General features: G+C 42.2%; 1 protein-coding gene across 3 annotated transcripts in view; it reads left to right on the top strand.

The window, feature by feature from the left end:
* The window catches only part of LOC119466173 (kinase D-interacting substrate of 220 kDa B-like), an 82,735-nt gene that overhangs the window by 47,530 nt on the left and 13,859 nt on the right, over nt 1–21,346 (top strand). For all 3 annotated transcript variants that reach the window (XM_049669773.1, XM_049669765.1, XM_037726672.2), the window contains exons 18-25: nt 77–304; nt 4,132–4,375; nt 4,468–4,633; nt 4,813–4,991; nt 8,538–8,827; nt 18,278–18,611; nt 19,906–20,027; nt 20,995–21,108. In XM_049669773.1, coding sequence (XP_049525730.1) covers nt 77–304; nt 4,132–4,375; nt 4,468–4,633; nt 4,813–4,991; nt 8,538–8,827; nt 18,278–18,611; nt 19,906–20,027; nt 20,995–21,108 — 1,677 coding nt within the window. The remainder of the gene's footprint in view (nt 1–76; nt 305–4,131; nt 4,376–4,467; nt 4,634–4,812; nt 4,992–8,537; nt 8,828–18,277; nt 18,612–19,905; nt 20,028–20,994; nt 21,109–21,346) is intronic.

Raw genomic sequence — 21,346 nt, 5'->3', positions numbered from 1 at the left:
GGCTTTTCATCATAGCTTCCTTTTTGTTGTGATTGTCTGATTGAAATTTTCTTGTACTACTTTTCTTAAAACTTAGGCAATTGAGGCCAACCTACACAGGGCTTTCCAGAACACAACTGTGCGGGGACATGACTACCTACGCAACATTGTGCACCTGCCCTTCTACTTGCAAAACAGTGGGCTTCGGAAAGTCAGGGCAGCACAACAGACAGCTGTTGGGCTGAAACGAAGTGGCAGTCACTGGTGTGAGAAAGAGGAAGTGGAGAAGGCTGCTCAGGGCATTGTCAGCACAGGCCCTGACAGAGTAAGTATTTTCTGTCTCTCTCTCTCTCTCTGTCTTTCTTTTTTCCATAATGTGATGTTTCTATGCAGAGGGAAAGCGTGATTATTAACATTGTCTATTTGTGCACTTTGCAGCTGTACTATGTCCTCTCATTGTGAATCATTTGTAAGTCTCACAGCATATGTTATGTATAGCCTTTTATTGAGGTGCCAGGCAGTGTTTAGTTTTGTAAAAAGTGTTGTCCACCTACTCTTCATAAATTTATACTATAAGGTAACCATAGCATGACTGCGTTGTCTTAGAAGTCCTATTGATTGAGTCATGAATGGATCTAGCTGTGGATCACCATTGGGGGTGGAACATTTCAGAAATGGAGTGTTGTGGCAATCAGCTGTGCTTTCACGCCAGACTACACACAGACATGTTCAGCATCCTTTTGACTGAGGTGACCAGGCATCTTAATTCATGCTTGTGGGTGTGGCCCTGCTGTATTGGCGATACTATGTCTTGCGCTGCTTATGTGCCCTTTCTCAGCTCCAAGGTGGAATGCAGCTTTGTGCAGACAGGCCTGTAGCCACAGCATCTAGGAATGTAGGCATTGACAGAATGTATTGTAAAGAAACAGTCTGTGTTATCACATCCACAGTGGCACTGGGAGTCTTTTGCGAAAATTCCTATGGTTGACTTGTCTGAGGCATGTGGAAAGCATCGGCAGCTGCCTGTAAACAACCAGATAAGGAGTTAAGAACTGACTCCACCAGCCTGCTGTTATCTTTAGGCTTGAAAACTTGAGAGAGCCCAAGAGAGAATGCACTCAATTTGGATGAAAATAAATCTGATACTTGTGTATGTTTGCATACATATACACACATTTATCAGTACTTTTCTTATGCCATTTATTTTACTCTTTGCTACTGGAGCATTCTGCATTAGGGAAAAAAAACAAAAAAACAAGCCAAGCACTGAAATTTAACCACAAGACCGTTCATTAATTCTGTGGTTCTTCCTATAACTCCTGACCTCTATTACTCCTCTACTGTAACATACGACTGCCTTAGATCCCACCGTTTCACTTCATGGTCAGGAAAATCTGCTAACAATATATTTTCCAAAATGCCGGTCCTGACTGTAGGTTGCACTTATCTCCACTTTTACCTTCTGGGAAGTGACAAATACTCAAAAGTTTTGTATTTTTCCTTTAATGTCAACTTTAATTTAGCATGGCCCTCTGAGAAGCAAATTTAAGTGAGGGATTTGTTGCCAGAAACAACTTTTCTTTGGTGCTTTCTCTTAAAAATGAAAGAGGAATGCTATGCTCCAGGTTATTAGAAACAGCTTTTCTCACTTCTCTACAAATTGAAATTAATTACATGTATTAGAAATATTAAATAGTTGTGCATATACAGAAGGAGGTCCCAAGGTTTAGTTGTCGTTGATGGGACCTCCTGTGCAAGTAAAATGAGTACAACTAGTCCAAACTTTTGTGATAGTTAAACTCAGATTTTGGTTCTTAGTTCCCATTTAGTTAATTTATTAGTATTGAGTATTTATTTTCCCCGGAAAAACTTTTTTTTGCTCTAAACCTCCTATGCATGACCAGATAAGACCAAATGAGAAGGTTGTTGAGAAGAAACAAATGTGGTTTATTTTTGCACAGAATTTAGTTCACTGTGTTTACCTGGTGTCCCAAGGGGGTCTAAATTATTTCTCATGTGGTCTTTCAGGAAAAATGATTGCTTACAGCTTATTTTGTGAATACCTTTCTGATGATATAACATATGACTGCATTATGGTATGTTTTTTGATGATGATGTTTTGTGTTTAATGGCACAAGGGCCAGATATGACCAACAAGCGCCATGGTATGTTTTTTTTTTGCTGCTCCATCAGGTGCTGACAGAAGTTAATTCACTGCAATCATGCTTCTGTTAACCATGTCGCAGTGATATAGTTGTAACTTGATTTCAATTGTTCAAACTTTTACTTGCTTTAATGGTTTACCAGCGGTTGAAGGTGTTTTTGATGATTTGCATATTTACTGGCTTGTCTAGTTGGAGTGACTTTAAGACTACAGTTAAACCTGGATATAACGAAATCGACAAATTCCCGAAAAACTTCGTTATAAAGAGGATTTCATTATATGCAGGTTCGGCACAAAAATTCGAAAAAGAAACGCTTACCGTATTTACTTGATTCTAACGCGACCTCCATTGTAACGCGCACCCGTCTTCCGTTTTCATCGAAGCACTCATCCTTGGAATGCCACACCAGGTACTGGATGCGTGGACGCGTGTCGTTTCGCACAAGCGCGAGGCATCGGAAATGAAGAGCGAGCGTCACGATGGCGTCGTATAGTGTTACAGTAGAACCCCGCTGTTACATTCCCAACTGCTGCGTTTTCCCGGCTGTTATGTCGTTTTCGGCCGGTCCCGGCATAGCTCCCATAGAGCCCAATGCATTGGTAACCCTACTGTTAAGTCGCAACTGTGGGACCGTTCCCGCATCATACGTTGCGAAGTGCCACCCCGCGCCGGCCCGAGCGGCCATTTCGACTTTTCATGTCGCTTGGCTTGGTGGCTTGACGATGGCATTGGCCGCCCAAGTGCCGGGGGCGACAACTATGATGTATTTTCGGTTTCTGCCAGCAAACGTATGGCCCTTGAGATCCGTATTTGCTATCTAAAGATGGTGTCTATGACGCGTTGTGGGCCTAAAATTGGTTTTGGCTCATAGATGTTCCGTATAAAGTCCAAGGGCGATAACGCAGTTGCCGCGCACTGTATGCCGTATGTGCGAGTGAAAACGTGCGAGGGCAGCCGTCGGCCGTGTCTAAATCTCGTGCGCGCAAGAAAGAAAAGCAGGGAGGAAGCGCGCCTTCTTCCATTGCGCTCGAGGCACCGGCGAGGGAGCGAAGAGGGTGGGATAGCGGGCGGCGTTGTACGGTACTGCATTAACTGCCTACTTCTCGGCGGCGCTTGGTCGCACGGGCCGTATCTTGAAAGCGATCTGCCTTAGGGCAGAGTCTAGGCAGTGTAGGTGCGTCGGCGGCTCGTAGCTTTGTGCGTGCTGTGTGTTCTCAGCGCTCAGTTTGCGTTGAAGCGATAGACAACAGCATGAAGGTCACTTTGCTCGCTTCTGCAGCGGCGCTTCCACACGCCGCCAGCGTTTGACAGTGCGTGTCTGCGCTCGTCGAGTCTGCCAGCGTCTGCCAGCGCGTCGGTAACATCAACTGGAAAAGGAGAGTGCCGGCTTGGCGGGCTAGGCCAGCTGCAGCAAGCGGCAGGATCAGGTTTGAATGAAGGGAGGGGGAAAGGTCACGCCCGCAGCGGCAAGATCGCCGGGTCGAGGGATACAGGCCCGCCTCGCACACGCTCGCATGCACGCACATGTGCGCTCGCTTCACATTCCACTGTGGCGGAGAAGGTGCTTCCGGTTGCTGCTCGAGCAAAAATGAGAAAATTTGGGGCGAGATCTCTCGCTTGTCGGCGGGGAAAATTTGTTATTTCGAGGGGGTCTCCCGCTGCCACTTCGTTACGTAGAGGTCCTCAAATGTGCTTCTATGGAGTAACGGCAGGGAATCGAAAAACTTCGTTATATCCAGGAATTCATTATATGGAGGTTCGTTATAAGCAGGTTTAACTGTATAACTTTTTCTTTTTCCTTGCATGCAGCAGCACTGGTTTAAGTCGCTGCAAAAGATTTATTTCCTTAGAGTTTCTCTCCCCAGCTGAAATCTATGTTCTGATAGTTTTTCTTTTCCTGTTTTGTACAATGGTTGGTGGGCTGACAGTGCTTATTGTTTTTTGTGCAACCCTAAATGAGCACTCTTAATTTTTTTAAATCTCATAGCCAGGGAATCGCCGTGTGTCAAACTCAAGCATGTCAATTCCCGAGTCATTCCGGAAGCCCTCACAGCAACGTAAAGGCAATCAGAAGCTGAAGGCAAGTGAAAGTGTGGCTTCAAGCATGAGTAACCTTCATCGAGGAGTCACGGGAGCCCAAGATTTGACTAAAGTACTTTTGACTGATGATTACTTTAGCGACATCAATCCTCGTTCCATGCGCCGGCTCATGAACATTGTTTATGTAACAGGTGCGCATAGTATTCACTATTTTGTACATTTCTTGGTTACAACTGCAAGTGGCACCCGGGAAGATATCTGACTATGACTTTCTTGTTTCCAGGCCGTCTGTTGAAGGCATTTAACATAGATTTCAACTGGTACCATTTGGCTTCATGGGTCAACATTACGGAGCAGTGGCCTTACCACACTTCATGGATCATTTTGTATTATGAGTTGCATGAAAATGAAATTGATGATTCTACATCACTGAGGTCAATCTTTGAAAAGTAAGTGCTAATTTCCAGATGTCCCATAGATGTGTATCTTGTTTGTGCAAAGCAATGAATTGGGCTTTTTAAACAAAAAGCATTATTTCAAATTTTTTTTTTTTACTTTCTAACTGGCAGAAGAGTTTTGGCTCTATTGGTTTTAGATACTAGTGGGATTAACAAGTCTCTCATTTCAGGATCAAAGGAAAAGTGCCCACAGGAAAAGATGTGCAGCCACTTTATGATGTTGACCATGATGTCAGAAAGTTTGAAATATTTCTGAGCTTCCACTCGGCATCACTGTTGATCAGTGACCTCAAGATCTTTGTGCCCTTCACTATTAACCTTGACCCATATATTCGAAGAGTGATTCAAGGTATGCTATGTAATAAAACTGCTTTGCAGTGACTGCGAGCATTATTATTACTAGCTTTTTTTTAGTATGGGATATAGCTAAGCTACTACAATTGAGCTCATTTATATTGGTCCCATTTACAAACATTCCTTTGTGATTACAAGGAAATATAGTGTGACTATAAAAGAGCTTTGTAGGCAATGATACCAAATGAGCATGTAAGCTCTCACAACTTGATGCAAACACCCTAGCAGCCACCGCTTGCTTGGTACGACAATGCTTTTCTGTGTGCACAATTTTGACTTCAATTCTCTTCAGATTTTACTCAGCGAACAGTTCATAAACTTTGCATGAAACACTCAGGCGAGCAATGTCATTCCAGCAGAGCTCCGCAAAGTTAAGTAGACTGTAAGGTAGCCTGGTTAGCTATTCTAGGGTATGCCTCATTTTTACTGTCTTCAACTGCATTACTTTTTTTTTTTTACTTTGTGACAAAAAGCTTGCTAAACACCTGTTTAGAGTACGGTGTGCAGAGCATCAATATGATAAATTCCAGGCCAGGTTACGGCATCACCAACCTGAGGAAGAGATGTTCTAGATTTTAGCAAATGTTGCCATTGTGACCTACTTTGCTAGCACAAATGCACAATGATTTGCCAAAGCCCCTGTTTTCTTATTTTGGTTCACAATTTTGGCCTCTGAGCAAATCAACTTCAGTTGACTGTACCACATGCGTGAATGAACTAAGTTTGAGTTTGTCATGATGACTTGTCTACATTGGTATGGTCATCAACCTTTGCTATTTTATAGTTTTAGATATATAAAGGTCTTAAATTTTACAACTGCACCACAATGATTTTTTATAGCAGACGTAATTCTATTGCTTCTGCAAGGTGTCTGCCGTCAGAGGAAACATGGATTTTTCAGGGAAATTCTCATTTCTAGAGTATTCAGAGAGAAAGGCAGAGAATTTTCACTTTGTTTGCCTCGAATCAGGGGAAATTGGTACCTACAGTGGTCATGGCGGAGCTAGCAGTATGCCAGAAGGAATTGAAGTTTTGAACTAAGCCTATACTGTCTGCAGGTAACAGTGTTTTTTTTTTTTTTTTTTTTTTTTAATGCGACAGCATTCCATGCCCCATGAAGCAGAAAATCTGGCATCCGGCGTTAACATCCGATGGTACCAAAACCCACGTGACCAAGTGATGATGTCATGTTGCAATGTCAATAAAACCGACCTGGCCACACCCAAAAAATTTACTTTTCCCATTTAGAAAATTGAGTTGACCCACGTTCAAAACTGACCTGGCCCACTCCCACAATTGACTTGGCCCACCCCCAAAATTTGGGTAGCCCATCCTCAAAATTGACTGTGCTCAATTTGAGCACATGACCAAGTGATCACGTCGTGTGACAATGTCCTGTGATATGGACGGCGATATAGTTGTGTCGACATGCCCAGAATGCTTTCGCATTCAATGCACCTAAAGAGACTTAAGTGCCTCTGTATCTTTTCTTGATTCGTGAGTGTAAACCTGGCCTGGTGTTTGGAATATCATGAAACACATGATTCGGTCAAATCTTTAGTGCATCCCACCTGATTTACAGCCTACCGGGAGTAGTTGCTAAAAATTATCAGCTAGAATTGTAACTTGGCAAAATATAAAGCACCATTTCTTCCTTATTCTTGAACTTCCATTGTTGTAGACTGCCAGGGAATATTCATCAAAACGGTCATAGAAAACCTAGGAAAATCAGGGAAATTGAAAGTGCCAGCATAGTTGACATCTTGTTATGCCATAACAGATGTGCTTGTATAATTTAGTAGTAGTCTCTAAATCAAGCAGTGAGACTGAATAATTTATGTATAGGAAAGCAGTGTCTTAGTTTGTAGGCTTAATTTTTTTTCTTTTCTGGAACATCAAAGATCACTAGTAGTTTTTTTGCAGTACAAATTAAGGAACCAAGCCTTAGCTGTTTAATGTGAAATTTGTTCTGTAATTTATTTTTTGTAGTAGTCATTAGTAAAATTTGCATCCCAGGCAAATAGCACATGCAACCTTTTACAGTGCACTTTCATATTGTTTTAAGCTACCTAGTAAGCTTATGCTTTAAAAATATCTTCAATCTGGATGTAGCAGCTTGCTTATGCCCCATTTGTGCACAATGCACAAATGTGTTAAATGTATTTGATATTTGTTACTAGTGACCAAATAATTCCTATATAGGCACGAGTATTTTCAAATTATTATTTGTGGTTTAAGTTTATCAGAAAACTCACTGCTATTTAAATTTTTGTCCAGCTATGCTGGCATAGAAACGTTTCTTTTTTCATCTATGTGTATCTCTAGTGGCTTTGCATTACAAGGAGAGAATGACGCTGTTTTTGTGTGCATATATATATATATATATATATATATATATATATATATATATATATATATATATATATATACACATGTGCAGCACAATTAATTTATGCAGTCGAACCCGGATATATTGAATCTGAAGGTGATCACAAAAAAGTTCGATATATGTAATTTGATACTTAAAATAAAAATTTTATGCAAAAGTTTTCAAGGGGATTTTGCTGCTGTTCATTATACACAATACTTTGTTATATGTGGGTTCAATATATCCGGGTATGACCGTAATGACATTCAGGAAGCTTTAAAGTCTTATCATTATAACCGATTATTGTTGTGCCTGGACAGACCTGAAATTTTCCACTTAGGGGCAGGTATTTTTTGGCAGTATCTTATCAGCGTGAGCTGTCAGAAATGTGCAGTTCTTAACAGTTTTGTCCTTGAACATTTGCATCTACGTTTGCTATATCACTGTTTTAAGAAACCACATTGTTTTAACTAAGCTGTGAAATAATGTACTTGTCAGCATTTAAGCAACTCCTTTGTGCAGTGGTGCTCTAAGCATTAAGTAGGAACGTTTCTGCTTGGCTCAATTTTATCTGAGGCTTGACAATCATGTAGTGTACTACCTTTATAGATGCTGTATGGATGCTAATGTCAGTCCCTTATATTTAATTAAATCATCCACCGAACTGCAGAGTGTACTTAAATTACCATTCACAAATCTCCGTGCCCCATATCAGCATCATTCACTGAAGAAAATTTTGCAATTTAATTTTATCTGATGCTAGATCAGCCTGGAAAAGAGCTCTTTGGAAACGAGATTTGCCTCGAAAAGAGTGACATAGTGTTAGATATATTATCATTACAAATGGACTCCCAGTATTATTGTAGTTTTATAAGTAGCTTACTTTTATAAGTAGCTTAAATCATAGAAGTGTACAACACTGACCTCCATTTGTGAAATGAAATTGGCTTTAAATTGTCTCTGGATTTACAATTTTCCTCCTATAGAGATTGCAAAGCTATATATATATATATATATATATATATATATATATATATACACACATACAGTACTGCAATTCAAGAACACTTCTGTGTCCTGTAGCATTTTGTTATATGTCATTAATCCTATTCTATTGTTTCTTGCATTTATGTGTTTGCTTTTAGCATACATTCTGCATTCATGCCCTTACAGAGCGGTATCAATCCCAGTCTGAAAGTGATAGACTCATTCACAAGTGTGCATCTGGGCCATTCGTGCCGCCAGCCCCACCACTGGGTCCAGTAGGCATGATGGGCCCAGCAGGGACGCCATGGACTCCATTGAAAGCTGAACTGTTGTACCCACAAGCTCCATCAACACCTGTGATGTCTTCAGAGCCTTACCAGCAGCAACCATACCATGTATGGTGGTCAGTTGGCTCACCTGGAACGTCTAGCACGATGCCTATGGCATCGGTAGCACCTTTTGTACGTGTTTGGAATGTAAGTCACCCACTCCCGCTTTTTTTTTTTTCCATATTCCCGTTGGTGCAAAACTCCTCATATTTCTGGGAATATATTTGTGAACTTCAGTGCAACTGGCATTTGTTTTCCTAAGTCCATCCTTGTCTTCCTGAAACATACCATTCTGTAAGGACATGCTCACCCTCATTCATTCATTGTACATAGTATAGTGGCAATTTCAAATATCACTTTGCCTGCAGCAAATGTCTGTAATGCTGAATGTTTTATTAAGGCGCTTGAGCAATGACTGCATCAACATTCAGGCAATTTGTGGCCTCATAGCTGCTCGACTTGCTGTAAATCACTGTTTGAAATGGATGTAAAATGAGCTAAGAACAAATGTTTTGCCACTCCTGCTCTTTTGTGTGCTAGAATTCCTTGAGGCCATCCCTGTTCAAAATTACCTCACATTGCCCATAAGCTGCTCCTAAAATATGCACCTTTGTGCCCTCAAGGTAAACACCAAGGTTGTGGCAAGATAATTTACCTTAAGGTTCTTGTGCTTCAAAAAGCATTTAAGAACTTTTGTCTTGGCATATGCAGAGGCACTTTTTAAGGCACTCAAGCTTCTTTTTTTTGCAGCATTTATGTTGCTGCTACTAGCAGCATTATATCAAACAAATGAGTTTAAAATGATTAAATTTGTGTAAACTGCCTGCCTAGTAACAAACAGTCGAGGGGCTCGGGAACAGGGCAGAGGCAGTGCCCCTTTCCAGCTTGAAGGACTGACGTCCCTCTAACATAGTAAATAAGCCTAAGTTTCACAAGAACAAAAAAAAAAAAAAATTAAACAAAAATGTATGCAAAGACGAATTGAGCACTGGCTCCTGACTCCATGCTCAAAATTCACTTTCGAAGCCTCCGTAGCTGTCAATATTTTGTTCCAATTTTAGGGACCTTTATTCATTTACAAATTATGAGGTAGTCATAAATCTACCTCTTGTAGCATATGAAATAAAAAAAATATTTCTTCAAATTCAAGTGAGCATTCTAAACACATAAAAAAATTATGTGAGCGCTAGTTCTATCTAAATTTGGCCCTTTTCATGCCAAATATTTTTCGGACAACCACAAAATTTTTTTTATTTTGTGGCTGATTTATTGTTAACAGCTTTTGTTATTGCAGTATCAGAAGTTTACTTGTTATTTTCTGTAGTCTGTTACCATAAAATTTTAAAATGTTTTTGAGTTCTAGATAGGGCATGGCCACAGAAAAAGCCTATGTGCGGCTGGACATTTCTTTGAACATAAGTCAAGTGTGCCTTTGTTGTCCTCTATGTGACATGTCATCGCAGGTGCTACAAGGAATTGAAATTGCAGAGATATATGCGGCAGAGTGTATCCATTGAGCCGCGTCCACACAACAGAGATTGCCAAGGGCTCTAACTGTTTGTTACAATCATTAGAACTGAGTTGATGCTGCAAACACAACCCACTAAAGCTTTCCAGGTCTGCTTCTTTTTTCTTTTTTTATCTGAAGAAACACCCAAAAACACCACACTTCCAGCATTGAAAAAAGCAGCTGTTGTTGCCACATTCATTAACTCCAGGCTGTCATTTTTAAGACCCAGGGGAGCCAGACTTCCACTGCGTTTCCGCCAACCACTGTTACAAAAAAAGTATGTTATTTGGGAAACTTGTGCCATCTAGTAGCACAGCATTTACATTCAAAATTATAAAACCACTGCCACTTGTTTGTGGCACTCAGTAGACAAACAAAATCCCTGGATGATTGAGACTGGTCACTGGCACATATTGGAAAAAGTGTTTGGACAAGAAAGACTTGTCTGTGGCCACGGAAAGGGTTGAGCATCACATCTCTGCATCATAGCAAATGTTCTTGGAACAGTTGACTAACTTGGCTTAGCAGTTGACTAACTTGGCTTAGCAGTTTAATGTTAGGCTACTAGCTGTGATATTACATCTGCAGCAAAATTACAGACGTCTAGTTTGTACATTTGTCCATATAGAAGTCTTAAAGAGAAGCTTTTGTTGCCTTCCCCTCCCCCAAGGTTTTGCATCATTCGTTGGGTTGGTGGCGTCTCGCCTGCCTGATAATGGAATTGACCCACAAAATAGTGCCACTGAGCGCACCTGCATTCTGTGTAATAAGACATTTAGTTGCGACATGAAACCTGTACGCTCAATGTCGACTCATAGGAATCTCTAAAGCACGCAGATTTCTTAATAGAGGAGCACATGCTCTTCAGCAGCTGCTTTGATTTTCTTAAGTTTATTACATTTGGTCTACCCCATTCTTAACCCTTTGAGGCGCTGTGTAGACAATTGTGTATGCCAAGGTTGTGCATCAACAGCAAAGGCACTGATGAAAGTACAGTTGAACCCACTTTTAACAATATTCAAGTGCCACAAAAATTCCATTGCTATAACCAATAAGCGTTATAACAGGGTTGCATGACAAAAAAGCCAAATGGGGGAATGACAGAGCTGCTGTGAGAAAACTATAATGGTGAAGGAAGTTAGTGCCCCTTCCCACCACCTTCCTCCCACCAGCTGCTCATTGTGCTGACTCGTTCAACTGTTTAACTTGGCTTCCTGCATGCTCCGATCACATGTAACAAGCCATGGCTGTCGGCGTTCAAGCATGGCACTGCTGCAGTCGCCGACTGATTTTCCAGACTCCCGATTTTTTGGACATGCCTGATAATTCCTGCATGACACACCACCATGTATCCTATAGAGTCAATGTATAAAAACATCTCAAATTTCGGACGCAAGAAACCTTCGCTGTCCCATTTTCTGGACGTTTTGCCATGACCGCAGGCCTGAAATGGCATTAATCGAAGCCACCACCACTGCCATTTTATCTCACCTCCTCGAACCGGCGCTCTCGCACGTGGATCCGCTAGCAGTCGTAGCCACCACCACGGCAATGCTACATCGACGTTCGCTCCGAAGCTTGTTCAGTGGCATGTTTTTCATTGGAACAGTTCGCCTCTGTTAGTAATGGCGCTAACTCCGCCTTTGTAATCCTCGTCAATGTCTTGGAAACTTGGAAAGCACGGCGCGTTGCATAATGCTGGTTCCCAAAAGTCAGCTTCGCCTCAATACAGCAGTGTTACACAGTGAAGCTTACGTGAATTATTGCGGGGAAGCATATCAAGAGTGGGACGGGGAAATTGTCACGGGACACGGTATGTATTCCTTAATTATACACGCGTGCACTCGCCGCCTCCTAGCACAGTACGAGCTATGATACGCGTAGTAAGTGTACTGGCAGGCCTTCATAGCTATTTCGGATGTGCCTGTGGTAATTTGAGCCCTTGGGGGCAGTAAAAGTCATGCATTCGTTCTTTTTTTCACACTGCCTGATTTTTCAGACGTTTTCACAGCCCCTAGGTAGTCCGAAAATTGGCCGTTGACTCTATAACTGCAAAGAGGGGTCACGGGTGGCAAGTGACATGCAAGCTCCGCCGAGGCATCGCATTGGTGGCCCCTAAAAAGGCCTTTTAAAAAATGCCAGAAGGTTGCCGCGGCAGCCTCTCAGCTTGAGAAATCCAGAAGAAACGCTGCGGTGAGATCACCACAAGCATCTTGCCACATACTTTTCACTGGCTTGCACGAGAAAACCCCATGTCCATCAGCCTTGCTTGCTTTACGCAAAGCTTGCTGACATCCTTCTCCCAAGGCATCCAGGTGCTCCACATAGTGCAGCGGAAGCTCCCTTGCGAGGACGAAGCCCCGGAGGGACTGAACCATCTGCAGGGCCTCCTGCAAGGACAGTGTTGAGACAGACTGCCCTACCGCATCGTCACTGCCGCTGTTACCGTCACTGTCACTTTCCGATGCAAGCACATTCAGAACGATCGCCTTATCGGTTAGAAGTTCTAATGTTTGTAATGTAATGCGTCGTCTGCATGTAGAAACTCTTCGAGTCCTGAAGCATACTCGTCGACTGCGAACCAAAGTTCAGGCATCACTTCGTTGGTGAGAGCTTCGCAGGCTTCGTATAAGTCACTGCTGCCTCGGAGGAAGCACGCTTTTCGAAAGCAGTTCCGCATCATAGAAGCGTTTACTTTGGACCACGCATCAAAGATAAACTGCACGGCCATCACTAAATTTATTTTCAAGGCTGGTTGCTCCCTGCTTGTCCGCATGGCCTTGTCCATCAACGAGACTAACTTGTTCAGGACGCGGTGACGATACACGACCTTAAAATTAGTGATTACACCAGCAAGCCTGCCGTAGTGTTCAGCGGCTAGAAAAAAACTTCCACACTTGAGAGCTTAAGCATGAAGTGGTGGGCACTGCAATTATCTAGGATGAGTGCTACCTTCCTCTTAGATCGCTCAATACGTTGTTCGAACTCCAAGACCCACTCCCGAAAAAGTTCTCGCGTCATCCATGCCTTGCGTTTGTGACAGCAGCGTATCCTGGTACAGTACCACGGAAGCAGCGGGGATTTTAACAGCGGAGCAAAAAAAGCTTATCGTTTCCCGCCTAGCGTTCGCAAAAAACTCGCCTAGCGATGACGTCACTGCACACAGCTGTGCCTCGCTTCACCTTGCGATAGCCAATCAATAGCCAATCGATAATCGATCAGTAATCAATAAATTCTGGAAAATGCTGGGGATGACTTGGTAGTGCTTAGCCTAGCCCAAATATGTGGCCAATACCTTGCCATAGCCAATCAATAGGCAATCGATAATCGATCAATAATCGAGAAATTCTGGGAAATGCTGGGGATGACTTAGTAGTGCTTAGCCTAGCCCACGGAGGAAGATTATTTAGGAGTAGAAACTCCCGTCAGCGCGGGCGCATGCAGTGGCGCGGCGCCTTGCAGCACATCATGCAAGCAGCAGCGAAAAAAAAAAAAGAAAAGAGCAGCAGCCGGTGGTGCTGCTCGGGTGCGTTCTCCTCGGCGGTGCCCGTCTCTCCCGCTCAAAGCAGACGACACGGGCGTTTGCTTCAGCGTGCACGCCTTAACGTTGTTTTTGTAGGCTTTTAAGTGAAACAGATACTGTTCTTGTCAGTGTCTGCTCGAGGGCCGTAATACTTACAGCGCTGATACATGCAGTGTACCCTTGTTCGGAATTTGCTAGCCTAAGATGGGGGACGCAGGTGGGACGCGCAAGTGCCCTCACTGGAACTTGTGGAGGCGCACGGCTGAACGGGAGCAACGTGCGCGGCCGTGAACGTGAGTAACACACGTGAGCGGTTGCCCTGGCAATCAAGACGGCAATAATTTCTTTCTCGGCCGCCAGGTGCCGCCAGCATGATAGTGGGTCCGTGGGCTTGTGACATTTTCTGGTCGCCGCAACTGGCGGAGTTTCCACTCCTAAAGGTTTCTTGCTTCGTGGCCTAGCCCGAATACGTGGCCAATACCCTGCCATATCTAATAGATCAATAATCAATAAATTCTGGAAAATGCTGGGGATGACTTGTTAGTGCTTAGTCTAGCCCAAATATGTGGCCAATACCTTGCGATAGCCAATCAATAGGTAATCGATTATCGATCAATAATCAAGAAATTCCAAAAAATGCTGGGGATGACTTGGTAGTGCTTAGCCTAGCCTAAATACGTGGCCAATACCTTGCGATAGCCAATCAAGAGCTAATCGATAATTGATCAATAATCAATAAATTCCGGAAAATGCTGGGGATGACTTGGTAGTGCTTAGCCTAGCCCAAATAGGTGGCGAATACCTTGCGATAGCCAATCAACAGGTAATCGATAGTCGATCAATAATCAAGAAATCCCGGAAAATACCGGGAATGACTTATTAGTGCTTAGCCTAGCCCAAATACATGGCCTATCAATAGCTAATCGATAATCGATCAATAATCAAGAAATTCTGGAAAATGCTGGGGATGACTTGGTAGTGCTTAGCCTACCCCAAATATGTGGCCAATACCTTGCGATAGCCAATCGATAGCCAATCAACAGGTAATTGATCAATAATCAATAAATTCCGGAAAAGCATAATCTATAAGGCCAGGACCAGCTAGGTGCTGATCAGCTCCGCTGTTTCTGTAGCCTTGCGCCACTAGTGCAAGCTACGGTAACTTTTTTTTTTTTTTTTTTTTGATTTCCCGATGACAAATGGGGGGGCATTTGTCACTCCCGTCAATGTTGGTGCTCAAAAACAAAGTGAAGTGCAGCTTGCTGTTTTTGCATGTGTCTCCTTTGAGTGCATGCGTCTTTTATGGCGACATCTGGATGAACAGTCCTGTTTCGTCGCCTATATATATGTCGGTGTCAACATAGTTGTCGAGGATGCGGGGCAGTGTTTCCTACAGCCACTAATGCTTTTCCTCCATGTCAAGCGAAGCTCCCTCGCTGGTGATGCTTTTATAAGCAGTGCTGTGCCTCTCTTTGAAGCACTGTACCCAGCCGCCACCTGGCTGGAAGTCCACATTGTTGATGAGTAGGGCAAACTTCTTTGCCTTTGTGGTCAGAATTGGCCCAGTGATGGGCAAGTTCATGGCACGGGCACTGGGAAACCACTCGTAGAGGGCCTCTTCCACCTCCTTATAGGCACCTTGTCGAACGCGTTAGCGCCCATTGTCTACTGAGCAGCTTCTTTGTCGAACTTCTCTGTGGAGCGGATGATTGTCGACACTGTTGGTTGCGATAGTCCGTACTTCTTCACCAAGTCACAAACTTTTTTACCGTCTTTGTAGTTCTTCACGATACTGCACTTGGTTTTTCAAATCTATAGCAGTGTGCTTTCTTTTCACTGGCAACGTCGTACATTGCCGATGATCAGTAGGCTGATGGATCAGCCATCGCCTCTTTTGGCGGCAAGTCAAATGAGGCGTAGAAATCACATGGCCAGGAACGATTTCGACGCCACCAACAAAGACAAGAACGCGCAACTTAATCCGTTGGTAGAACTGTGCAGAATGAGGGGCCAGCAAGCAATCGGGAGCAGCACTGTCAGCGAAGTTGGCATGCTCTATTCGTCATTTGGAGGGTGGCGAGGCATAGAGCTATAAGCAGAGCCCATTCATGTTCAGAGGTGTGAAAGGGTGACTGGAGTTAGCCGCGCAAGGCTGGCGATGCAGAGAAGGCTAGAAAACAGGTTCTATTCTATAAGTGCACGGCGGTCGTTAGGGCAGTGGGCGAGGGTGCATTGGCTCGAATTTCTATTTTTCTTTTTTCTTTTCACGGATTTCGCAGTCCATTACCTTTCTGCACGGACACCCAGCAGCCAGACTTCGTTAAACTCATTCATTTTTCTTTCACTAAGTACTGTAGGACGCAACAGGGACGAAACGAACACTGGATATGAAGCGTACAAGCGGACACTATCCAGTGTTCATTTCGTCCCTGTTGCACACTGCAGTACTTGGTGCAAGAAAAATGAATGCACACCAACTAGCCCAATTCATAGCTTTTCTAAATGTTCATCGTTATAATCAATAATGTGGCATAGGGTCATTGTAGTAAGCGGGCTATTTCATCATAGAAAACATACAAAGTTGATGGTGCAACAGCTTCTCATTGTTATAATCGATACATTCTTAAAACTGGTATCGTTATAAGTGGGTTAAACTGTAATGACATTTAATATGTGTCACATATATATTAAAACACTTCTGATTGCATTTGTGCTGCAAGTTTGAATAACATGGGCAAAATGCTTTAGTAGAAAGAGTGGGAATGTAGATGGTTTGGTATTTTTACGCAGTGTGAGTATGTCGTTGTATGCAGCGAGTTCACTTCTTTCATTGTTTTTCACAATTCGTTGCACCAGGCACAATTTTCAAGTAACTGGATAGGTGCTTTTCAAGCCTGCTAGACATGAAATATTTGATGTTCTCATCATATCTGATGTTCCTGTATGAGTTTTTGCATGGAGTCCACATTCTCTAAACATGACAAAATGCACTAAAGGGTTGGAAATTGTTAATCTATTTTGCAGCTGTATGCTCTTTTATGATTCTGAAAATGTAGGAAATGTGGATGAGGTAAGTTTCAAATGAACAGGAAGCTTGAAAGGTTTAAGCAGCTGGGTATGTGCCACCAGATACACCATCTTACATACCATAATATTTTGACCCGACAGAGCCCTGTGTTTTGTCTTGCAAGACAACAAACCATGACATAACATCTGCAAATATACAATGTCGCCTGACGGGTGTCTCAAAAGCACACAAACTTCTTTATAAATAGTGCATGATGTTCAACGGCCTCATTGATTTTTTTTTTTTTTTTCTTGTATTTGGGCTATAAGATTCTTGGGCCACTGGTTACGTGCCACTGGTATGTGCGCATTCTTGGCCAGTTCTCCAGAATGGGTATTTGTCACTGTGACACAGTGGGTACAGAATCGTCGAATGTATTTAGATGGGTGTTGTACTTCGCTTTGCACACACCTGTCATCACCATTCTTCCCTCGACAAGCATCACACATCGCCTTAGTCCTCGTGACATTGCCTCTTCGACGTCTTGCAGTCTGCATCCACTTGATTTGGTGTTTGCGTTTCGGCATAGCTCATGAGCAGTGTAGTGCATAAGCATAAACATTGCATGATATAGAAGTTGTGACCTGTGCTGGGGCATAAACATAGCCATTGCATGAGGTTACATGTTGCATAGGATCAAAATAAACACAATTGGATGCATCACATTTTGTTGTGTAATGTGTATTTAACCGCTTCGCTTCATATAGATACCAACATGTACATTGATTTGGCATAATTGTGTCTAAAGGGTAGAATATTGAAAATACCGTAAGGTTTTCTTTTTAAGCTGTAGGGCTGCATTCCTTTTACGGCTGATTCGTGCCATATAAGTAACATGAAAAACACTTCACTAACGGATGTAATCCCTGGCATGAAGTTGTGCCGGTATGTTTTTCCTGGTGGTTTATCACATCTTGACCAGAAACACAAGTTTGTGAGAAAGTTCTTGGTTTCAATATTTGTTATGCCATTAATGTCGTTATCATCATGAAGTCTATATGGCTTTTTTATTGCATGATCCACTTACATTATCTGTACATACGACTATGTAGCTTGCCTAGCTTTTCTTTCTTTGTGTGCATTAAATTATTGCAGCAGTGTCACAGTCTGAACATAGTTCACAAGATATCTTCCTCTCATAGCTGCATCATGCCGTTTCTAATACTATTTTGTAAGGTTCTTTGACAAGGCTGTTCTTTCTGCATTGGAATCATATTCACTGGTTGGGTCATTTATGCTTTCTGCGAGCAGAAACATTTGTTTGTTCATTTGCATTGTGTTATTTATAATTTGAAGGTAGCAATCCTGATGCATCTAATTTTTGGGGTATAGGATATAAACTGGAGGCAATTTTTCTTATCGTTGGTATGGTTCAGTGGTGATGTTTCTTGTATGCGTTAGTTATGGTGAAGCCAAATCTGCAGTTTTCCTGTGAAAGTTCATCTTTCACTGAGGCTGCATTGTGGGTATAAGCATTCTATTTTCTTTTCCTTCTAGGAACCATTTACTGGCAAGCTAAGCTCCCTGACTGTAGAGGGCGTGTCAAACTTTCTTGAAGGCCTTGAGGGTATTGACAAGTCACGGGTTCCTGACTATCAGAGCACACTGACGCGACACAACATTCATGGACAAGTTCTGTTGACATGCAATATCTCTGAACTGCGGGAAGTGCTTTCTATGACCTTTGGTGACTGGGAAATCTTCAAGATGGCTATCTTGTCTTTACGTGAACAAGAGTTTCAACGTATGCAGCCTACTACTTCAGCAGAAGACTTGCCTCCCATGCCCTTTGCCCGAGACCGTACACACTCGGTATCTGCAACAGCTCCAGGTGAGCTTCCTTTATAGGCATGGTGGGTTAGCACTAATACTTCGTCACCTCTCCATTTCAGTTTGTTTATTACAAAGGCCTATGCAAGAGCTCTGTTTACCTTATGTTTGGTGTGCCAATATGTACAATCGGGAAATAAATCCAAAGTACTCTGCACGGCACTCAAAACAAATTTTACATCCTTTGGGGCCTGTCTTTTCCCACAACGATAATCTTTGTCACTCTTGTGTACTTCTCTTATTTAACACTCTGCGCTCGTTACTTTCCCTTTAAAAGCATTACGACATACTGAGACATGCATGCTGCTGCTTCTGACAGGAAAGTAACAGGTGCGCAGTGTTAGGTATTTTCTTGTCTAAAAATAATCAATTTTACAAAGCATGTATATTTTTTTATAGTTATTTAAATGTTGCTCTCATGTCGCAGCTGCATTCAAAAACACGAGTGATTCTATTTATCTAATTGGAGGGGTAATATTAATGAATAACCTTTTCAATCATTGATTTGGAGGCCTCTGCCTGAATTATTGAGCTGTAAACCATCTTTCAAGCTGTAAGACTGCTGATACTTCAGTATAATGCCCTTTGCGCTGTTCCCTTTCATGCCTGAGAGAAAAGTCCACAGGATTATTAAAGAGCCCCTTGATGTACTACAAAAGTGGTGCTGCCATACTAAAGAAAGAAAAAAAGTGTGTTCAAGAAAATGTTTTGTTTAACATTAAAAAAATAAATTAACTGCAAAAATTATGGCTGAAGTTTACATATATAAAGATGTACAACTTCCTAATCAAAGGAGGGGCTCTTCTAAGTCACTGTATATTGAGCTGGGTAATTATTGTGATAGGCAGTGAAGCAGAATACAAATTTACCATAATTTTTTTGGGAAGACTGTTGACATAACAGTTAGTTTTATATATTTAGAGTTCTTCATGCCTTAGCTAAGATGCTCAACACATGCTAGCTGACACATTTCCTTGCACACATTGTTGTAGCTTTTATCAAAATTATATGGGCCAAGGTGTGTATTCACAGGCTTTTTAAAAAGTGTGGATCTTGTGACACTCCTCATGCTCTAAAGGTTCCTAGTGTAAGGACTTTTTGCCTTCATTTTCTAAAACATTCAAACACTAGAGATGCAATGGAAGCCCTAATGCATGGCCAAAAATCAGTGGTGATCACAATATTGTTGTCTGTGTACTTGTGACAAAAAGGGCATTTATAAAGTCTGCTCTGCACACAGACATTGCAGAATGCAAGCTCCATTTCTTGCCACTCACTATAAATTTTGCCCCTAGGTGATCATACAGATTCCAAAGCAAAAGATAAAACAAGTGATGGTTCAGAGAAGTCAGAAAAGGTGGCCTCTTCACACTCTCAGTCAACTGCAAGACGACCAAACTCATCACTTGAAAAACAGGCAAGTCTTTGGTGCTCTACATTTTTTTAGCTTCTTCTTCTTCTTCTTTTGTTTCTTTCTTCTTTTTTATACCCATTTTGCCTGTGGATAGAAAACCATTTAGAAGACTCTGCAGCAATGCATGACTCATCAGGAATAAAATTGTTGCCAGGTTTACACGAATACATACAACACATGGTATACACGTTTGTATCCATGCATACGTGCATGTGTGCAAAAATATCAGTGAGGCAGCATCCTTTGAGTCTTATTTGGATCCATTTTCTGAATATAATACACAATTTATTTCTTTGTCTTTTTTTTTTTTTTGCAATGTCACACTTACAAAGTTTGAGAAGCCAATCTGGGTGACTAAGCTTGGCGAGGAAGCCAACATCACAATGTCCTATGAAAGAAGGGATAAAAGCAGGTGACATTAGCACAAATCAGTCCAACAACGCAGTCCATGATCATGATGCATGCCTACACAGTTTTGTCTATGCAAACACAGTGGCCCCACTGTAGCACATCATAGCTTAGGTGATTCGTTTCTGCTACGTGCACCTGCGTGAACCCTAACACACATGCATAGGTTGTACTGTGCAAGGTGCGCATCGCTGTAGTGAATCGCACATCACCTTTAGTTGCAGTTATAATCGTAATCTCTTTTTTTTTTCTTGGTGATCAAAAGTCTCCCATCACATACTTGTGGTCCCATTGTATTTCAGCAAATATAGACCAATTGCTGTTCTCAATAGCAAACACACTTCACCATTCCATGTCTTTTTCTATTTGTGCAGCAAAGTGTAAAAATGTGAAGGCTCTATTTTAAGTTTTGTGCTAGTATAAAACTTGTGTAGTTGCTGGAAATACTTGCACTTGTTGATGTCCTTCAATGACACTGACATGCATTACAATTATAGAATAGATTATGGCAGAGGGTATCCACTCACAGTAGCATGTTTCACTGTGACTCGCATGCATGCAGGTGACAATGGAGGAGAGCTTGATTGTTGGTGCCTTGGAGACCCTTAGTGAAGAAGCCATGGAGGATACGCTTGATGAAAGTGTAGCCCCACATGCTGGATTTCACCATTCGCAGGTGGATCTTGTATTGATTGCTGTATATTTTTTTGTCTGATGTTCTCGCTCTTATTATGTACTGTACTCTTAGATATTGTGGCCTCTTCCAGCAGTCTGGTCTTTTGTCAGTGACATGTGCAGTGAAATAGGCTTCTGCATAGCTACATCTTTACAACACCTATCCTTACAAATACTAATCATCAGTTGATCTACACAGAACTGCATTTGATAGCGAAGTGGTCTACTGTTTCAGTCCA

Source organism: Dermacentor silvarum, chromosome 1, assembly GCF_013339745.2.
Source record: "Dermacentor silvarum isolate Dsil-2018 chromosome 1, BIME_Dsil_1.4, whole genome shotgun sequence".
Lineage (NCBI taxonomy): Eukaryota > Metazoa > Arthropoda > Arachnida > Ixodida > Ixodidae > Dermacentor > Dermacentor silvarum.
Note: the sequence above shows the minus strand (reverse complement) of the source record. Positions and strands in the feature narration are given on the sequence as shown.